The 17,820-nt window shown below is 40.8% G+C and overlaps 1 protein-coding gene across 1 annotated transcript in view; it reads left to right on the top strand.

Annotated features, from left to right (window-relative positions):
• LOC129784879 (kinesin-like protein KIF26B) overlaps positions 1–13,085 on the top strand; it is a 125,035-nt gene extending 111,950 nt beyond the window's left edge. Inside the window, exon 4 of the mRNA XM_055810461.1 lies at positions 12,915–13,085. Within this exon, the coding sequence (XP_055666436.1) occupies positions 12,915–13,085 (171 nt within the window). The remainder of the gene's footprint in view (positions 1–12,914) is intronic.
• The last annotated feature ends 4,735 nt before the right edge of the window (positions 13,086–17,820 follow it).

Here is a 17,820-nt window from a genome sequence, read left to right as displayed (position 1 = left end):
GAGCTTAATTGATGTCCAGTTGAGGATGTGCTCCTCCTTGGTTTTGCTTTCGTTAGCCAAGAGGGCAGTAAATCTAGAGCAAACAGAAGACAACATAGCATGACGTGGCACCTACTCAGCCTATAGAATTCACCCCAGGAAGCAGCTTCCAAGTGAAATGGTTATAGTTGAGTGAATTTTATGACTGCTAATAACAGCTGTAGCTACGCAAACTAAGGGAATAAGGCAACCAAATCTATGCTTTCAGGCATTCACCTTCAGGGCCAGGAAGAAACTGTTTCTGTCCAGCTACTGGTCTCATTTGAAGGCTCTTTTCATGTCTTCCTGTTGAAAATGATGGTTGTTGCTGTCATAAAATAATTTTAAAACCTCAGCAGGACATTTTTATTATTAACATGAAAGAAAGAGGTGTTCATATATTGTGACAGAGATTAGAAAGACCAACCTTGTTAAATTTATATAGAGGTCACTCCTGCTGATGCATAGCTTCTGCGGAGCTCCCTGGTTGTTGTGGGGTTTTTTTTGTTTGTGGGGGTTTTTTTGTTTTGTTTTGGTTTGGTTTTTCTTTAGCAACTGCATACTGACTCCTCTGGAAATGATACAATTTCATGGCAGGTCCCATTAGCACTGATAATTGTGAAATTAGCTATTGCCACATCTCCATGAAAGAAGGAACACCTGCAAGGGACTATTAATAGTAGGGACGGGGAAGGGGAAGGCCAGCTACACAAAGCCAAAGGGCAATGTAATGCATCATGTCTGTTACATTGTGAGATGGTGGATTGGGCCATGGTTTGTGCAATTCACTGCAAATGTTGACATTTTCAGCGTGGAGGTTTGCGGCTAAATGCTGTTTCCCTGTGGGGAAAAAGAACATAATATTGTTATGCTTTTTGACTGGAGTTGTTGACCAGTGTCAAGGTCTTACAAGTATTTGCATTGAAAAGATATGCTGTTGGCTTCTGAATAGTGTATCAGCATCTCTGCTTGTGGGAATGAAATAAGAGCGTTTCCTAGGACAGTGTAAGGCTCCCAGTTCCTTCCCAGTTGGAATTCAGCCCCCTAAAATGGCCTTTCTTGCAACACCACTCTCAGTACTTCTCTTGTTTTCACTTCTGCACATCTTCAGTGCATTTTTGGGCCAAGTAATAGCCATTCTCCCCCGTTTTCTTTTAGTCCCACTGAGCCCTTCTGAACAGACGTAACTTCTGGGCAGCTCTGCATTCAGCCTTGCGTGATGGCTGCTATTCCAGCTATCCTAGCCTAACCTGTGTTTGAGGACTCAGACACATGATCAGCTTGATAACTTTTAAGCAAGCTTACTAATTAATACGTGGGGACTGCAGATGCACGTTGATAGTTCACAGCAACTTTAAGATAATTTGACTTCGTTCCTTTGACTTAGCTCTAGAAAAGTGATTGTAAGATAAATCATTGCTACTTTGCGTTTGCCACAGGCTAAGCATGTGCATGTGGACAGCTTTGTAACTCTGCACACTACTTGTTTCTATGCCTGAGCTCTCGTAACCTCATACGATGTCAGTCAGCATTCAGAAAGAAAACTGGCTCCTAGACAGCATTATAAATGATGAGTTGAATGGTTCACCTGAATATGTGCAGCTTCAGTGATTTTAATTGCATTGTGAGCATTTAAGCCGATAACATTTTAAGAACTAAATTTCATGCAGAAGACTGGGTACTTTGAAGTTCTAAATGCTTGCTGTGGAATAGAGCCCAAACAGAAGAAGTAGAAAAGATGCTTTCTTCTTCAGGAATGAGACAAATTACTCCCTTTAAGATGAGAGATCTTACTGGAATGCCGGTAATACACTGGAAGATGTGTTGTAGCATTGGTCAAGCTAAACCGAAGTGGAGGGGAGGGATGCATCAAGTTAATGACTAGACACTAAGATGTGAACACAGTATTTTTTAAAGTTTTCTTTGTGGCCTGCAGGTTTCAGTGGATTTTCAGAAGAGCTGAGAGTACTTGGAGCCCTTAGACCTGTCTTGAGAGACGAAATTTAAGGTAGCATTAAAATGTGCACCTTAAGTTTTATTCCACTAAGGATGGATCAGGAAATATGAGACTCTCTTCAGTCCTTTCAGATGATGAGTTGTTAGTATTTCACTGAAGAAGCAAAAAAGAAAGCTGTGTAAGCAGTATTAACAATTTTTGGTGTCAGAGGTTAACTGTTATTTAATTGGTTTTCAAACATGTACTTCTATGTGAAGATGGTTTAGGAAAGTGTATGGAAAAGAATAAATCTTTAAACTTAGAATATTTGATGAGTTGAGAAAGATTTCTTAGTCTCTCTCAGATTTACCGGGCTTCTATATGGCTTGGCCCAAAATACGCCTGGCTTCTACACGACTTCTCTGCAAGCAGCTCTTTTGGATTTTTTCAAAAGTTCATTCCTCATGCAAGGTTCAAGTCCCCTGGTTCCTGCCTTTATAAGGTACATTACTGATAGTCTTAGGACCTAACACACAGAGAAAACAGTTTGTGTTATTGCGGTATCTGCCAGCACTAATATAATTACACTTTTGGCAGCAGTTTATAGAAAAGCTGATATTCACAATTTCTTTCTAATGGGGAAGCCACTGGAAAGGCACTAGTTTCTAAATTGATCCAAGGCATTTGCTAGATCCCTGGGCTCACACGCATGGACCTTTCCATGAGCAGCTGCATGAGAGACCCATCAGACGTGAACTGATCTTACCCACCAAAAACGTCAGACCTCGAGGTGGTTATGTGTGTGGGCTGAACCTGCATTATGCCACGTCCTTACGCCATAATCACTGCAGGAATCTCTAAGCCTGTCAGATTTTTCTCATACTGAAAATTAAGTAGTTGTCTCTCCTCATGTTTTGGTGGTAGAACTTGACCATATGTCTTTTAAATAAAGACTAATGATCCGGTTTGTACACCTATGTGTGGAGAAACTAATAGTGTTTTTTATTGCCTACTCTCTTGCTAGCTATAGAAAGAGGTTGCTTTCTGGGTCAATAATGCCATTTAAGTTAAGCCCACATGCTGACACACTCTGGTAGCTTCTGGAGCTGTTCTTGTCAACTGACAAGTGAAAGGTCAATGGCTCACAGATTGCTGTTTGTGATAGGGAACCGGCTACAGTGAGATTTGAACTTCTTATGATGTCTTGACATGGCTGTCAGGTTAGGAGCTGGTCAGAGAAAGGGAAGTTTGTTTTCATAACAAATATTACTCCTGCACGCAGTGAACGAGAGAGGCTTGTGCCTCAGCTTCTGAAGTTTAGTCACTTCATTTAGCTGCTGTCCCCTGCGTACAGACAGACAGACAGACAGAAGTCAGACGTATGCATCTTTCACAGTCTGCACACACTCTTCCTTGCGGCACTAGTTATTTTAGCACAGTTAGCCTGGCGGCTGAGGTCTTAAAAGGTAGCTGATACAACAAAGGATTACAGCGTGGTTGCTGAATCTGGATGTCTGAAATCAACTTTAGCTGAGCTACACAAAAGAAAGGCCTTTTCTATCGTAAAATGGTACTGAACTGATAGCAAATAAAAGTCAAAATAGAAAAAAGATCAAATTAATTCCTAGCTGCGCAGCTTTATAATGCAGCAACAATATATACAGGTAATTAAGAGAATTAAAAACCTTATAAAAGTAGATGTTAAAAAAACTTCTGAAAGCTAAAGGCAGCCTCAGCCTTCCCATGGATTGCCATGGTATTGTCATCTTCTTGATGAGAGAGGAAGCAGTTTCATTGTGTTGCTGCTCATTATCTTTTTGCATTGCTGAAATGCCTGGAGATCCAAAATTGAGACCAAACCCTCTGTTTGCTAGCTGTTGTTCCTATTTTTCATGTGCAGAGTTACGTATGGGAGTACGCCAGCTCAGAAACCTCATGTTGCTGTTTTGTCCACAGAGACTTGGCTGGTGGAGCTTCATGGTTGAGAGCTGCATTTGGGTCCAGCTGATTTAGGTACAAGATTTGCGTCTTTGCTGCTTTAGGTACAAGAGAGAGCTCACAGCCTTACTGGGGTCTGCCCGTGGGGCATCTGCTTCTCCGAGGGAGCTCTGGGGTGTGACGGGGTGGGGGGTGGGTGGGGTGGGGGGCAGGTTTGCATCCCAGGATGGCTGTCCTGCTGGTAGCTTCCTTAGGGAGGAGCAGGAGAGGCTGGCACGATCCTGAATGGACATTAGAAAACACTGAGGGTAGTGATGAAGGTGAGTTATGATAGCTGTTGTGGTTTTGTAAGCACATAGAGGCCTTACCTTTCAGAAAATAGTTTGATAATGAAGTAGCAGCCAATAAATAAAATTTACAGGCTATGTCACTCAGACGAAAGGAGCACTGCAGACTAGAACCTGCAACTTCTGTACTCAAGGTAGATATTTGCTGGCTTGAATATTTCAGATCATGTAATTTCTCCTCCTCTAACATTTTTTTCCCTGTTTGCTTTTCTGCTCAATAAATATATTGGTACAAAGAGAGTGAACAAGAAGCAGGCTTGGTCAATACTATTTCAGACTCAATATACTGATTCCTTCTGATGTAGATAGTGCTGGCTGTTCCTTGCATGGATTCCTTAGTGCAGGAGGGCAGTGGCAAACTCGGAAAAGTGAACTCATTGCTAAGCCAGATCAAAATGAGTCTCTGTCCCTCAGGTCTCGGTGGTGGAGGTTGCTTGGGAATGTGCATCAACTTATATTTGCCAAGCTATGGTCTGTATGGGAATTTGCTGATCAAGCAAACGAGCCATTGTCCTATGCTTAGTAGAGAAGGTTTCTGGTTTTATAATAAAGCTTTCATTGTTGCCAATGCAATTCTTCCTGGGTCTTGTTTTTGAGGAGAGTGCACTCCAGGGGTAACTCACAGATTTTCAGGCAGAACCGTTTCACTGTGTCGTTTTGCGTTTGTTTGTTTTGCTTTGCTTTTCATTTCAAAAGCTGGGGCAAGAATGTGTACTGAGTGAATGAGTGAAAGTACGAGGGAGAATAGCGGATGGCTGAAAAAATTAGTGCCATTATTTACAATGGAAAATACAGCTTAAATTAAATAAACCAAAAATACTCTTTTGTTAGGAGGAAGAATCAGAGGGAAATGTCTTACCATTACTTGGATGTCTGATCAGCTGCTGAATCAGCCTCTAAGTAGCTGGTCTCAAGGCATTCAATGACTTGAAAATATTTCATTTATAACAATATGGGCTGAGTATGAGGTGGATCTAACTGTATCATAGCAGCTTTGATGGGAGGACATGCCCGTGTCTGCGCAAACTGGGATTTCTTTTGTGCTGAAGAGCATACTGGATCTGTGTTAAATAGCTGTCTTGTTTATAGAGGGACATGGAGGTGGCTGCAACAGTCAAAGGTCATCTTTCTTTTGGACAGCAGGAAGCTGGAGGTTGCAATTAAGCTCTAGGTGCTGTCATGGTAACTAAGTAATGTTTAAGTAAAAGTACTTTATGCTAAATACAGCCTGACTCTTCCTTGTTAAATGCAAAACATAATTGGCGTTCTTGCCATCCCAGTGATTCTCCCTTTGAAAAACCTTACTCTTTCTGAGGTGTGCTGTTTTGTGTTCAGACGCCAATTCTGTGCTGTTTAGGTAGCCCCTTCTGCTAGATCAGTATTTCAGATTTTGTGTGCAAATGTGAGCAGAGCGGGAGCAAAGCATGCCCCGCGACCCTTCCTAGAGTTTCAGTATTCATGATGAATAGTGGGTTGCCTTTGCTAAGCAGTGTTCGGTATGTCTACATCCAAAAGACTGATTCCAGCAGACATTATGCATGTCCTTTCCAGTCTGTTCCTCACAGAACACTTTCTTTTGACAGGAAAGGACTATCAGGAATCTCTGTCTTGCTTTTGCCCACAGAGCGCCTGTATCAGGCATTGCGGTGTTCTCAAGCTGTAGCAGCTTAGTATTTTGCTAGGAGAGGAAAAGGTCATAATCAAATGGCAAGATGCTATAAGACTATGCCAGTGCCCTTAGCTACAGGAACTTGCTACCGTTTCAAAATTATTTCATTCTAAAGGTGAATTTTGTCCTGAATAATTCCTTAAATGTCATCTCTGTTGCAGTGAGTGATTTGTGACAGATGTGGAGTATGTCCTTGGTACTCTGTGGTATATTAAAGGTGACTGACTTAGCAAATCCCCACTGCTTTCAAGTTGCTCTGATCAAATGATGTGATTGTTTCTTTTTGCCCCCTGAAGGATGCATTAAAATTAATTCGATAGTTGTGTGGGCAGCACAAAATTCCTCTTTCCCTCTCCCCCTCCACCCACAACCCCACTTCAGTTTACTCGTAGTTTGGTAAACCCTCTACCACATTTACCTCAAAGTATTTGAAGCTGTGTTTCAAATTATGTTTGAAACTGACTCTTAAATACTTCTCTTTCCTGTTTTCACATGGTAACCTCTCCCAACAGCACTCTAAAATTATAAAAATGAAATATAGTAAATGTCAAATTATTTTTTCTTTTTGACACTAAGCACAGTGGATCGTGGCTGTCACCTTATCCTTTGAATGCTACCATACATTCAATTTAGGCTACACCTTTTTTTTACTGCACAAAACTTCCATTTTAAGCAAAAGGGATGAAGTCAGTATTTCCAGAGGGGTTCAGATAAAATATCCAAACTGTGGGAAGAGAACCTATTTATTGCTACGTTCTTCTGCTGAGAGATGTCTTCTCTAGGGGAAGTAGCGCTCCAATATTTCCTTTGTTAACTTTCTCTTTAGCTGAGGAGACTCAAGAAGTGTCAACTCCTGCTCTGTTTTTTTTTCTGGCGCTGCTTCCTATAGACAAGTTACTGGAATTCCGCTGCAATCTGTAGTGGCTGGGAAGCTGGTGGCTTACTGAACATTTGGATCTTGTTCTGCAATCCGCCACCCTGTTACTTCACTATACACTATAAAGAAAGAGGAAGAATTCTTCCTGTTTTCGAAGTTAATTGGTAAATTAGAGGTCTTGCCTCAGCCTCTAAGAATTGGTAGGAGTAGGTCAAGCCCAGGAAAAAGAGAGTTGCTCGTTTTTTGGGAATGATTTGGTATTCTGTACGTGTGTCAGCAGACAGCCAGATGTGAATGGTGTACTGTGAGATGCTTGTGTCCTCACTCCCATAGACCAGGAACCAGTCTCCTTGAGCCAAACAGGAAGAATAACTTTATCTTGTTATGACTGCGAGTAAACTGTGATGAGCCCAAAGGTAAAAAGATTGATATTTCAGAGAAGCCAGGACACCTGATTGTGCGTAATGGAAAACTTGAAATTAAGCTGTTAAGCTGGTGCTCTAAGCAGGGTTATAAGGGTTTGATGTTTTTGGTGTGCTAAAGCTTTGAGAGAGGTATCCCTTAGATCTTCCCTCAACTCATTTTTTAAAGGGGGTCTTTAAGAAGAACCTTTTTCTTCGTTCACATAGACATTTGCTGTCTAAAATAAGCCAGGAAGTAATTTCGTCAGTATTTATTGGGCGGAAAATTCAGTGCTGCTCTGAATCAGGAGTGGATTGCCAAAGAAGTCATTCATTCATGTGTGTCTGTTTATGAAAGAGAGCTTTCTACCTTCAATTTCTTCTTGCTAGTGAGTTTCTCTCCTGAGATTAGGATCTTTGGACACTGAGGATTGCTTTACAGTGAATTCGAACACAGATTTGTATCTTGAGTTTGGCTTCAGACATGGATGCATTTTATACATTTGTGTGCATCCAGTTAATTCATCAGTCCAGTCATTGATGTTAACTAGATCTTGGGGATGTTCCTGAATGCTTCACTACCTCCAGAGCAAAGGATGTTTTGCATCTTTCATAAATGCTAACTTCCATTTGTACAGCAATTTCAGTTGGGAGTCATCAGCCAGGAGTTTTTTGAAGCCTTAATGAGCTTGACTGTAAAATGTCCTTATGCAAATATAATTAACCTCATACTGCATGATGGCAAGTCTTATGCACAGAGTGGATTGGAACAGAAAGAGAATCTAGCCTGGCTGACACCTGTGGTTTAACTGCAGAGCCATCTTTTTCCTATGAAGTAGAGAATTTAAATCATGACTTATCTCTAGCTCTTGCTGTATACTGTCAGGAACCAGTGAAAGAGGAGTTTAATGGATGCCTTGCTTTTATGAGACAGGAGAAAAAAAATGGGGCCTTTGGAGGGACATCTGTCTTGTTCCATGTGTGCTTAAAAGGTTTTTATTGAGGCATGAAAGGTTGTGTTGTTCCATGCTTTGTCTTTTGTTGCTTATCCAGGCAGTGATGTGCTGCCAACAATTCAATAAAGGAATTTCTCAAAATATGTCCTATTAACTGATCTTAAACCTCATGTATGTGCTATGTGGGTACTCACAGGAGAGCAAGGAAAGAGAATCAAGGAACTGATTCTTCTTTTCCCCCTTATATCCAGAAACAGTACCTAGTGACAGAGACAGTGACACTGAAGAGGCAGATTTACATGAACTGTAATTGCCAGGATAAATTATTGAGGAGGGGAAAAAGGGAAAAAAAAAAAAAGAAAAAAAAAGAAGCCCGAGTTTGTTAATGTTCAAAATGTAATTTTCAACTGTGTCTTTTGAGCTGGTATGGGGAAAAGTCTCTTCTATGAGTATTTTTACTTACCTGCTTGATATGTCCTGGGTGCATTTACTGAAGTTTGTGTGTGTGTGAACTTCAGCGAGCAAAGTCAGAGAAGAAAGTGATAATTCAGTACTGTAACTGGAGAAGAGAGTAAATGAGATGGTAAGATTACCTTCAAAGCCCACTCATCAGTTTATATGATTTCTACGCTCTCCAATCCATGAAGCAAAAGAAAGAAATGCAACAGAAGTGACTTGAAGTCAGTAGTCTCTGAATATATGAATTATCTGGACTTCTGTCTTCCACTTTATGTATATATATTGAACTCTGGGATTAAATGGGGATTTATTAGTCAAATATTGAGGTCATGTGTCTAGTGAGGTTCTCAGCCTGTGGATTGACTCTGATGTATAAATTTGTGCTGTATAAACAATGCTCTGATAAGTTCTGGATGCAAAAAAGGTTCCCAGCCAGGTCCAGAATTTGGCATAGCACTGTCTTTGCCCTTCATCTCTGCTGGCTGCATGGCCAAAGGGACAATTCCTATTAAATATCCATATAGATAATAAAAATTCCATAATTAAATATCAAGTTCTAGTTTGTTACTCTTTTTTTTTTTTTTTTCCTTTGATATAAGGAAAAGATAGCAACAGAGTGACTTGAGGAACTCGTTCAAGCAACACCTGATGATCTGCTTGTGAGGTTGCACTATCACAAGGTACTTCCATGGGCTTTTACCTGTTTAACATCAAGTGGTGTTTGCAGGATTCCCAGGCAAGGAATAGTAGAATGTTTGAAATTTAGGGAAATATTTCAGCTTTCAATGCTTCTGGAGACATTTCATTTTCTGTTGAAAAACCTCAAATTGGCAGACAAAGTTAGGAAGTGCTAAAATGGGAAACCATTCCCAGATTAAGAGACCCTGGACTGTGGTTTAAGCCAGTTCTTGTTTTGTCTTAATTTGTCTGTGCCTTGTGTTAGGTAAAGTATGTTCCTATTTTGGTATCCTGTAATACGCTGTCAGCTAAGAAGTGTCCCTGCTGAGGCAAACTGTGAATTGATGGAGCTCCAGGACAGGCAGTATGTGCATCTGGGAGTTTATTTCTGAGAGAGTTCATGCTGGGAAAGAGATTTTTGCCTAGGAAGTGTGCCCACGTGGGGAAGGAAACCCGGCAGCGGTGCTGGACCCTGAGGATCACGAGGGTGCCTAACAAGCCCAACATGCCCCATTATGAGTGTCCACCCAGGGCAACTCTGGGAGGGCTCTCTGACACTGGAATGCTGCTTTTCACAGATAATACATCAATATCAATGTCAACAGTAGCTTCCTGTGTGCTGCAACAAAGCAGGCTGTGTGTGTGACCGGGAAGGAGGGCTCCTGCCCTGCCAGCAGGCTCCGGTGGGCAGCACCGTAGAGATGTTTCACAGCTTGCACTTTGAGCTGCTGACCATCCCTCTAGGAAGTACTTGGCCTGTTGTGTAGGACAAGCAACAGCAGTACTGCCAAAGAACCTACATTTATATAGAAGAAACCCCATTCTGTATCTGTCTATAGTATTTATGGTTCTAAAACAAATATTATGTACCTCCCTGTCTGTCCTATGGATAGTGTGGTACTCCACAAAGACAGAATCTGTAAATGTGTTTAATTACTTCCAAGTTCTTCTTCAGTTCCTTTGCATTTTACTGTAAGAAGATGTGACCCAAGTACAGGCTTTATAGGTTCTTCATCCCCATTTGTTAAAAAGCACTACCATTCCGTTTGCTGACTAATATCTATTTCTTGCGCTGAGTGCGTAAGTGAGGGGGAATGTTTTCTATGGTTTATATCTTTCTAAAGGAATCTCGTGCCTCTTTGGTGAGTGTTTGATTGTTTTGGAGTGCTTGTATTTAAGAACTAGTTATACAAAAACTTGTGAACCGAGAATCTAATCAGCTCTTGAGGACGCTTGAGAATACCTTTCAGGTGGTGTCCACAGTCAGCTTGAGGCTTTTTGTTGCTCTGATTACTCTGTGCTGTTCACATTGATAGGACTTGTGGATATAGGCATGGATCACCTGAAAACCTCTATAATTGCAGAAACCATTTATGGTTTTTTTTTTTTTTTTTTTTTTTTTTTTCTTTTATGCTCGTGTCATGATGGATGTTTTCTGTGTGTCCAAAGCACCGGGGCACACGAATCCTTTCCTGTTCTGCAGTTGGCTGAAATGCCTCTTCCAAGCCTCACCACCTTGCAGCTCCAGGGGACCTGGTGACACCCATAGAAATGTCCTACACTGGGTGTGGACATTTGTATTTGGACCTGAAAGTCTTTATTTGGCAGAAGATGGGGAGGTTATGGTTGAGATTGCAGTTGATGTAAGTCAACTCATCAGCTTCTTACCTGCTGTCAGGTTGCCATGAAAGTGTGTAACACCTCCTGGTGGCACTGCCAGTGAAGGGAATTGGTTAATGATGATCCATCCCTGATTTCAGATGTATGAATTGGATGGACTAAGATGAGGTTAGGTTTATATCTGTACTCCGAAAGGAGGGCTTTGTAAATCTCTCTGCTTAGCTGCTCCCGATGTGGTAGAAGACAAAATTGGTTTCAGGGTAATTTGAGGGGATAGGGCAGAATCTTGTGCTAGTTCATTGCGGATATAAATAATGGAGTTAGCAAAAGTTACTTTGGAAAATTTGAGGAGTTATTGTTTAGTGAATTAAAGTGTATTGGATGCCCCAGGTGGACATAAATGGGTTAGCAGGACACTGAGGAACAACTGCCTCCCTGTCCGCTGGAAATGTGGGAGGTATCCTGGCAGCCAGCCTGAACTCCTGCATTTTAACAGTAGTGTGAGATGATTTAAGTCCAGGATTTCAGCCTTCTGAGAGCCCTGCTCATTCAATGTAGTCAATCAGTAAATTCGAAGGTTTCAGAGTGTGACTGACATGATAGGGGGGCACTTTCAGCAATTTTACTGGTTCCTCATAAAAGGAGAGTGACTAGGTTAGTGTTCCTGTTCTTGAAATATTACAGCTGATTGGCCTAAAAATATGTAAAATAAGAATAAACCCTTAGATTATCTACTTAGCCATAGTAGAATGGGTAACAAGCCTCTACAAAAGAAACAAAGGTGACTTGATGCTTGGTCTTAAAAATGTTGCCATGTCATGTGTCTTTTCCCCTCCAAAATACAAATCACAGTTCTTCAGCTTTGCCTTTAATAATGGAAATGTGTAACAGCTGAAATAAATCAAACCTAAGCGGAAAAAGAACTACAGGATGATCTCAAGTACTTTTCGTGATGTGCCTCACAAAGATGCCCTGCATGTGGTGATGGTAGGCATGAGAACTCAAACTGAACCAGTGAGCGACTGGTTCTTGCAAACTTTTTGCAGGGGGAAGGAAGCTATGCCTTGGACAATTGCTAGCAATGATTTGAGAGGGTTCTTTTGAGGCATATGTTATAATTTTCTTGGCACACATTGGTGAACAAAAGCTATTTGTGGCTGAAATAAGGGAGGGAAAGTTGTTAGGAATTGCATGAAGGACAACAGATGACATCACACTGCTGTAAATACATGCAAAAGCAATAGTTAAGAACGTGAAATCAAAGTTTTGAGGAGACACTTCAACAGGGCTGACTCAGTTTTCTCTGAAGTCAATAAAAATCTTTTAGTTAATTTGAGGAGAGCTGGGTCAAGTCTTGTTGAACTCCATTTCTTTTCCCAGACAATGAAAGACTGAGATGAGGCTTCCTAACAGGGAGAAAAATGTTCAATGGGCCATCAGAAGAATGAAATCACAGGATGTTTAAAACCTTTTAAGAAAACCAATGAATGTGAGTGGTAATGATCCCAGTTTTCCAGAGATATGATAAATAGTCTAGGATCTCAAGGGACTCCTTCTTGTGCTGTGTGCTGGCTTTTCTGGAGAAAGGTCAACAGAAATACTTAATGCGCTAGTGCTTGTTATTTTACAAAGACAAACAAAAGAATATTTTTTTTCCTGAAGTAAAACATAAATTTATCACACATCTAAGCTGTCTCTCATGTACCCTGAGGTAAAATCAAGCAAGGATTATGGTTTCCTCTTTCTTTTCCATATGGATAGAAAACCATAGACGTTATTGACATTTCTAGTGATGGGATGAATTTTTTCCATTAGTTTTAATGCAGACAAGGTTAGAGCTGAGCCAAAGTACTGTGGATTAGTGTGACAGAAGCAATGAACTTGTTCACAGAGCAGCAAAGATGTAGTGAATGAAATGCCTTAAGAGAGGCAACCTAGAGGCTTTTCTGGATGAGGAGGGGGTCAGCTAGTGAGCTTTGGCTGATGACACTTTTGTTTTTTTCCCCTGTCTTCAGATATCTCAGCTTATGACAGAGACTAGTCGAGAGGGCCTGACCGAAGCAGCGTTGAACCGCTACAACGCAGATAAACCCTCCCTGTACAGCTTTCCTGCTTCCCAGAGCACGTATGTTGCCAGTGAAGTATCCACAGGCACCTCGGTGGCAGCATCATTTTTTGCCAGGTAAGAGAGATTTCTCTGGTTTTCCTTCTCTGGAAACGTAATTTCTTTCAAAGGAGATGATTCTGTAGTGAAGAAGTGGGGTTGATGGACTACAGTATGCATGTCAAAACATGGCCATAAATACGGATCTATCGCAAGCTTGCAGGAATTACCGTGAAAATGTTGTTTAATCCACCTGTGTGCGTTTGTCTGTAAGATGGGGATGATACGTCTGCCCGCTTCTCTAAAATATCTCTTTAGTTCTTGATGTGGGTTAAAATGTGATCGCACTCCCAGAATGACAGCTGATTTAGTGACATATTTAGAATAAGAAGGGCCCATCCGATTAAATTTCTGAGCTAGGCAATTAATCATAGTGCTAACTGGAGGTGGGTATTTCTGTTTGATGGGCAACCTTCAGTCTTCTTTATCAAATTTCACTTTCACCTAGGGAAATTATCAAGATTTCTACTTTCAGACTGAAAAGTTAAGGTTTTTGATTTCAGTTTCTGTCCCTGTGGTGCTGTTGAATTGTCTGAGGGTCTAAACTCAGCCTCAGAACACCCTTTCCGTTGAATATTTAGCCAATGTTTAAAAAACTCTTGATGAGATAAAGTTACATTAAAAAATATCTTACTGCTATCTTTACTAATTTGTTAGTAAAAAGGGTTTGTTAAATGGGCAGAGCAGCTAATAAGTGAAATATTCATTATTGACAATGGAGATATTTTTCTGTGCAGAAATATCTCTTTGCAGAACATAATCTCTTTAGCCCAGTTGAATCCTTACGTAAGTGAAGAAGTTGAAATAATCCATGTCTTTTAATGATTTTCAATAATTAGAAGATCGACTTGGGAAGAGTTATGGAAGTAATGAAATAACAAGAGAATAAGCTATTTTTGCAGCACTTCCCATCTAGTGAGAGATCTGAATTTCAAAACATGGAGTGAACTTTTGAGTGATCGCCTCAGGCATATTCAGATTAACTTCCTTCCCTTTTGAGAGGCAGCTATTAGTAATTCCACATGATTCTATTTTATTTTAAAGGTAAATGGAAAACTTATAAAGTTGTTGGACTCTGTAAACCTGGAAAGATTTTCCCCTCCTATTTTTCCTTGCAAACATGAGGACTGCATGTGTTCCATCAGTGTCACACAACAAGTGAATAATTTAAAGGGATTAAGAGGAACATTTTAGAAGACCCGGTGAACATTGTTTGGGGCAGCTCTGCCATTTTTCCTTTACAGCTGCAGTGCTGCAGTAGCAAATGTGAATGCTGGCAGTGGTCTTGATTTGCTGCCCTTTTCCATTTAACTGCAGGCAGTTTAAATTAAAATTGCTGAATGTACTCATATGGTAATATCTAACTGGAATGAAGACTGGGATTAACACATACTTTAGCATGAATTGATTTATGAAGATGGTTTAACTCACTTGTTCTTCATTGTTTCACTGTTTCATGCTAAGAGAATTCATTTGCTCTTAATATACTCTGCTGAAATGTAGGAAACTAATTAAATTTACTCAAAATCCCGAGTGTAAATCACAGCATTTTAAGTAGAACTCTCTTTCTAGCTGATGGTGTGAATTCTTTGGTATGCCTGGCCCAGCAGAGATCTCATCTTTGAACTGTTTATTTTAAAACTGTACTTGGCAAGGAAAAAATGCCTGGTTTAGTTTGGGGTATTGCATAATTAGATTAATATCATTAATATAAGTCAGTTTTGTTCAGGACTTCAAGTTATATCATTTGCTGACAGTTCAAGCAGCAAATCCGAGTCAGTTGTTCACTGCTTGGCCTTTGAACAAGAAAATCCACAACTTGTCAAAATGTGGATCTCTCATTAATTTTTGGTTTGCATCTTATGTGTCTGTTTGCATTTTTTGTAAAGTTGGGACAAGAAGAGTAAGAACTCACATGTATGTGTATTGTGAAATACAAAGTAGGAGGCAGTGGTTGTCAAACTCATTAACATGGTGCGCTGTCTGCAATATGAAAGTCATTCATAGCAGGCATGAGTTCTAAACTTTTGCTTTTTCTGATTGTAAGTGGCAGAGGGAGTAGTGACTACCAGCTATGGCTGGTTTATTTTTTTGAATGTGTGTCACATACAATATTTTCACGGTCAGTAAGAAGGAAACTATTATCCAGCCAGGGAAACCTGCTAATGCAAAGCTGAAGTTGGAAGGAGAAGGGTAGAAAATATTATTTTGAAATTTGAATAATGTCCCACGGTATTTCACTCTAAGTTTCCTAACAAGCAAAGCAATCCTCAGATGAAGCTCAGATATAAAAGTCATCTGCCATCAGGAAAAAAATGCAATTAACTAAAATGCTACAGTAGGAGGAACTGTCAAGGCATTCCTTGGGAACTTTTGGTTGTAATTACCTGGGAAACATCCAGAGTGGAATACCGGGAGCTCATAATTTTTCTGTTCTCAGGCACTACTAGTCCAACAGCGATGCTCACTTGACCAGCCTAAAGCTGGTGTTGAGCCATGGAGAAGTGTCTGAAGGCCACAGTGACTCTTGGTCTTTTGAAAAGCCAGGACACTTGTTGGGTGTCTTACTACCTGACTGTTATGTTTCATGATCTATAGCTGACAGCTTTCCGAGCCAGCTGAAAGGGCTGCAACCTCTATGAATTGTCATTTGTCAGGATATCGCTGCAAGAGAACTTTGGTATATCAGGATTCCCGTGGAACGGTATGTGAATGTTTTAAAGGAACAAACATTGAGAACTGTCCAAAGTGCCCTGCTGGTAGGCTTATGAATATTAGATGATACACGTATGAGTAATGCATTTCTAACAGTGATTCTGACACAGAAACTGAATTTGATCAATTCCACTTTTAATGACAAGGACCAAATTTGCCTTTCTGTTCAGGGCCATCACTGATTGTTGTCTCAGATACCCTCCAATCCATGCTAATTTAGCATCATGCTTCTTACTAATACGCATTTGTGATGAAAGAGATCCATTTTGTGAATGTGAAATGACGGCAGGATTCTTTACGCAAAAAGAATCCTGGGCAGAGCATTTCTGGATTTTTACATCGGTTAACTCTTGCCTCCGGTTCGGATCTGTGCCATAAGAAGCACTGCAGTTTTGGGCCACCGCAGTCTAAGGTGTACTAGCCTCTTGCCTTGTGCCCTCCAAGCATGAGTATGAGTGTGCCACCTCTACTTATGGGAGAAGTATATGCTGGTGCTGATGCTGCCAAAGAACTGAGGGCAGGTCCTTCTGTTGCCTGTCTCCCTGCGAAGCTCTAGCAGCTCAAGGGACATCGTCCTAAACCTCGTCCCTATCTGTGCTGGTATCTACACGGCGAAAATTTCTGGAGCTCATTTTTCTACATGGGACAAAAATTTCAGCTTTGACCTGACTACTCCATAAATAAACCTGCCCCTCTGAATGAAACTTCTCTGTTGTGACTGGGCTGTAGGGTTTTAATACCCTCTCAAAGGGTGATGGCACGATGCAGGAGCTAGAAGTCTGTGCTCTGGACCGGAGCTTTTCGGTTGTCCTTACAACACCTAAAGGTGTTTGGAATCTGGGTACAGCTCCTTGTTCACCCTGTCACAGTAAGCTTGCTTTCTCGGAGAGGAAAAACTGTTCTTGCATCAAGGACAAAGGAGAAACATAATAGCCTGTTTCACTTTGGACCTCAAAAAAGATAAACTTTTTAAGAGAAGGAGATATTTTTAAATGGCAGTCTTGGAAGTTGTTTCCTGTTGTGGGTCAGGAAAGGTAGCAGTGTATCTTGAACAAAAGCCTGCCTGGGTCTGAAATCAGATATAGTAACATTTGGATTAATTGAGCCTAATGGGAATATAGATAATCTTGAAAGTAGCCTGAAAAAATCTGTTCCAGGGATCATTTTCCATGTCTTTATACAGCTTAAACACTAAGCAGGGCCACACAATGCTGCTGCTGTAGGTGTAGCAAGGCACGTTTCTCAAATGAAATGAAGAAATGCCCAGATTTTTAAAAAGCTTTTATTTTAAGAGAAAATAAGAATAGAAAACCTTAGCTTTGTATACAACTGACACATAGCTACTCAGCATAGGATAAGCTCTAGTTACAGTTACCTCCACTCTCGGAAAAACTGCTGGTGACCCTTTCCTCTCCCATTCCCCACTCCTGAGTGGTTTGGTGGATGGGGGAGGTGGAGGTCAGGCAGTGCCCTCCTGCCAAGGGGTGCTGTGAATGTTGGGTTTGAAATGCTGCTGGATGCTCCATGGATTTCCCTTCTGCTCCTGAGAATCCTTTTTGAATCTTTTTAAAAATTCTGGTACATATTGCATGAGCTACAAAGCTTGTATGGGGACACTATTTGCAGGAGCTTCTTGTAAAAGCCGCTGTGCTGGTTTGATGGCACTACTCCAGAGACCCCAGAATCTCATGGCTTGGTGGGGATTTTTTTGCACACATGTGATAAACTATCAGTTTATCACACGACTTTTGATGTTAGCTTGTTTTCCTTAAAGGTGCAGTATTACGTGAGTCTTGTTAAAACTTAAAGGAGCTAGTCTGCACAACCTTTCTGCTCATGGGGGAAATTTTTAAAGTCCAGAGGCTTAGGATCCATGAACACCAGGGCTTTTCCTTAAAGACTGTGTGTCTGTTGAAATCAATCATACCATTTTAAGGTCCTGGCTTGAATTTTTTGGAGGGCTGTGGGAAGTCCACAAAAATGAACTTTTCCTGGCATTGCAACAGAGGGTTTGTCAGAACGTGCACAGCAAACCCAGGTAA

This window comes from Falco peregrinus, chromosome 7, assembly GCF_023634155.1.
Source record: "Falco peregrinus isolate bFalPer1 chromosome 7, bFalPer1.pri, whole genome shotgun sequence".
Classification (NCBI taxonomy): domain Eukaryota; kingdom Metazoa; phylum Chordata; class Aves; order Falconiformes; family Falconidae; genus Falco; species Falco peregrinus.
This window is presented reverse-complemented; position numbering and strand designations above follow the sequence as displayed.